The 2,125-nt window shown below is 30.7% G+C and overlaps 1 protein-coding gene across 1 annotated transcript in view; it reads left to right on the forward strand.

Moving 5' to 3' along the window:
- Positions 1-2,093, forward strand: part of LOC107677150 (E3 ubiquitin-protein ligase DTX3L-like) — a 5,969-nt gene extending 3,876 nt beyond the window's left edge. Inside the window, exons 3-4 of the mRNA XM_016471935.1 lie at positions 813-1,024; positions 1,842-2,093. Of these exons, the coding sequence (XP_016327421.1) occupies positions 813-1,024; positions 1,842-1,911 (282 nt within the window). The 3' untranslated portion in view covers positions 1,912-2,093. The remainder of the gene's footprint in view (positions 1-812; positions 1,025-1,841) is intronic.
- The last annotated feature ends 32 nt before the right edge of the window (positions 2,094-2,125 follow it).

A 2,125-nucleotide genomic window follows, 5' to 3' on the forward strand; every position in this document is an offset into this window, starting at 1 on the left:
ATATTTATTCAGAGGGGGTGTACTCATATATATATATATATATATATATATATATATATATTAGTGCTGTCAATGGATTAAAAAAATAACTAATAAATCACATATTTTTCTGAAATTAATCACTATTAATCCCATCTAACATTAAAGTTTTTAAATATACTTTTATATTGCAATACTTTCACATTGAAATCTTCAAATTAATGTAGAAACAACAAAGACAGCATATTTTTTATATTTGTTAAATTTGTTATGACTGAAGGCGAGTATCACTGATACTACTGATGTCTCTAGGAATTAGTTTTTTTTTCCCCCTAATGTTTAGCCATTGACTATAGGCATTCAGCATTACAGTATAATTGAGAGCTATCAATTTGAACATTTATTAGACTTAATAAATTGTAACATTTATTAGACTTAATAAAAGTTATCAAACACTACATTCTAAATTAAATAATGAATCCGTAAAGCTACAAAAGTTATTGATTTCTCTTTTTTTTCTTTTGTTCTTCGATTAACAGACATCACAGCAGCTGGTTATTAGGTTATTTTAGCTGCTTTAAGAGCTGCCACTGCTGAACATGACGCGGATCTGACACGCATCCTATTTTCTCACAACTCTTTACCTTTTCTGACCCACTTCAGGTCTTAAAGTCTCTACTAATGAGCTGACGAGTTGAATCGGGTGTGTTAGATGAGGGAGACAGTGCTGGTGCTCCAGGAACGTTTTGAAAACCACTGCATTTCAGAGACATGTTCTTAAATGTGACTAATTTAAGTATGCAAGTGATCAACTAAAGTAACTCGCCCTGCAGGACAAGCATCCTCACCCAGGACACAGCTACAAGGGCACTGAATTTGTGGCCTACCTGCCTCAGAACACCACAGGGACCAAGATCCTCCGGCTACTGGAGCAGGCCTTCGAACATAAGTTGCTGTTCACTGTGGCGGCCAATAGCAGCGGTGAATACTGTGTGATGCCTGCAGATATACCCCTCAAGACTCTGGACAGCGGGGGACCTGGAAGGTACAGTATATAATAATTATAATTAGAAATATGATATTATGAATTCCAAATAATAGATCAGAGGTCACCACAGTTCTTTTGAGTTCAAATATACGTCACTTTACTAAAAAAAAAAAAAAAATCTGGAAAATATTTACTTATTATTAATTTTAATACTAAGTATTAATTTTAACTGTATTTTTTTTCTACTCACAATTTTTACAATTGAAAATAAATATTTTCAAATTCCCCTATAGAAAGATAAAACATTTGTTTATTTTTTATTAAATTATACTACATTCAGATTTGTTCTAACTTTTATTTAATTTAAATAAATTAAATTAATTTTGTCTTTAACCATAATGAAAAATGAAACAATAATAATATAAATAATAAATATATATTATAATAAAAAGTATATAAAATAATTCAATTTAATAAGATTAAAATGCTCTAGATTTTTTATTTATTATTTTATTTTAAATATAATATTCTACTATAACATGCTACATTGTTTTTTTGTTTTTTTTTGTTTGTTTTTTTTTACAAAGGTTAATTTAAGTTAATTTGTGTTGAAAAACCATAATGAAAAATAAAAAGGTAATAACTAAAATTTGGTGAATGTTTTAAAAATCATTATGGTAAATATTTAGGTTCACATGAACATTTTGACAGCCCTAAAAATACATTTTGTAAAATCTTTTTTCTCCCAAATTTTCTGCAGGTACCCTGGAAGTCTCCAGACTCCATTTTAGCTTAGTGCACCTTTTAATGTTAAATAGGATAAATAATAATTCATTTTCTATTTTCTACAATTTTCTCTCTCCTGTTGTGTCAGCTTGGGCTATCCAGATCCAACGTACTTGAAATCAGTGAGGAAAAGTCTCAAGGTAAAGGGGATCAAATGAGAGAGAATGGACTACTAATACTACAACTGTTGATTCCAAACCTCATCATGACCCTGCATGATGAAGATATGGATATGGTGATGGCATGATTACATGGAGTTTGACATGTCCAAATCTACAGAACCTGGTCAAGGCTGATCAATTTGAGAATGAGGACCTTTATATGCTGAAACCGAGTTGCAACGATGCACATGGCGACTTGTGAGATGTAGTG

This window comes from Sinocyclocheilus anshuiensis, unplaced genomic scaffold, assembly GCF_001515605.1.
Source record: "Sinocyclocheilus anshuiensis isolate Anshui unplaced genomic scaffold, SAMN03320099.WGS_v1.1 scaffold392, whole genome shotgun sequence".
Classification (NCBI taxonomy): domain Eukaryota; kingdom Metazoa; phylum Chordata; class Actinopteri; order Cypriniformes; family Cyprinidae; genus Sinocyclocheilus; species Sinocyclocheilus anshuiensis.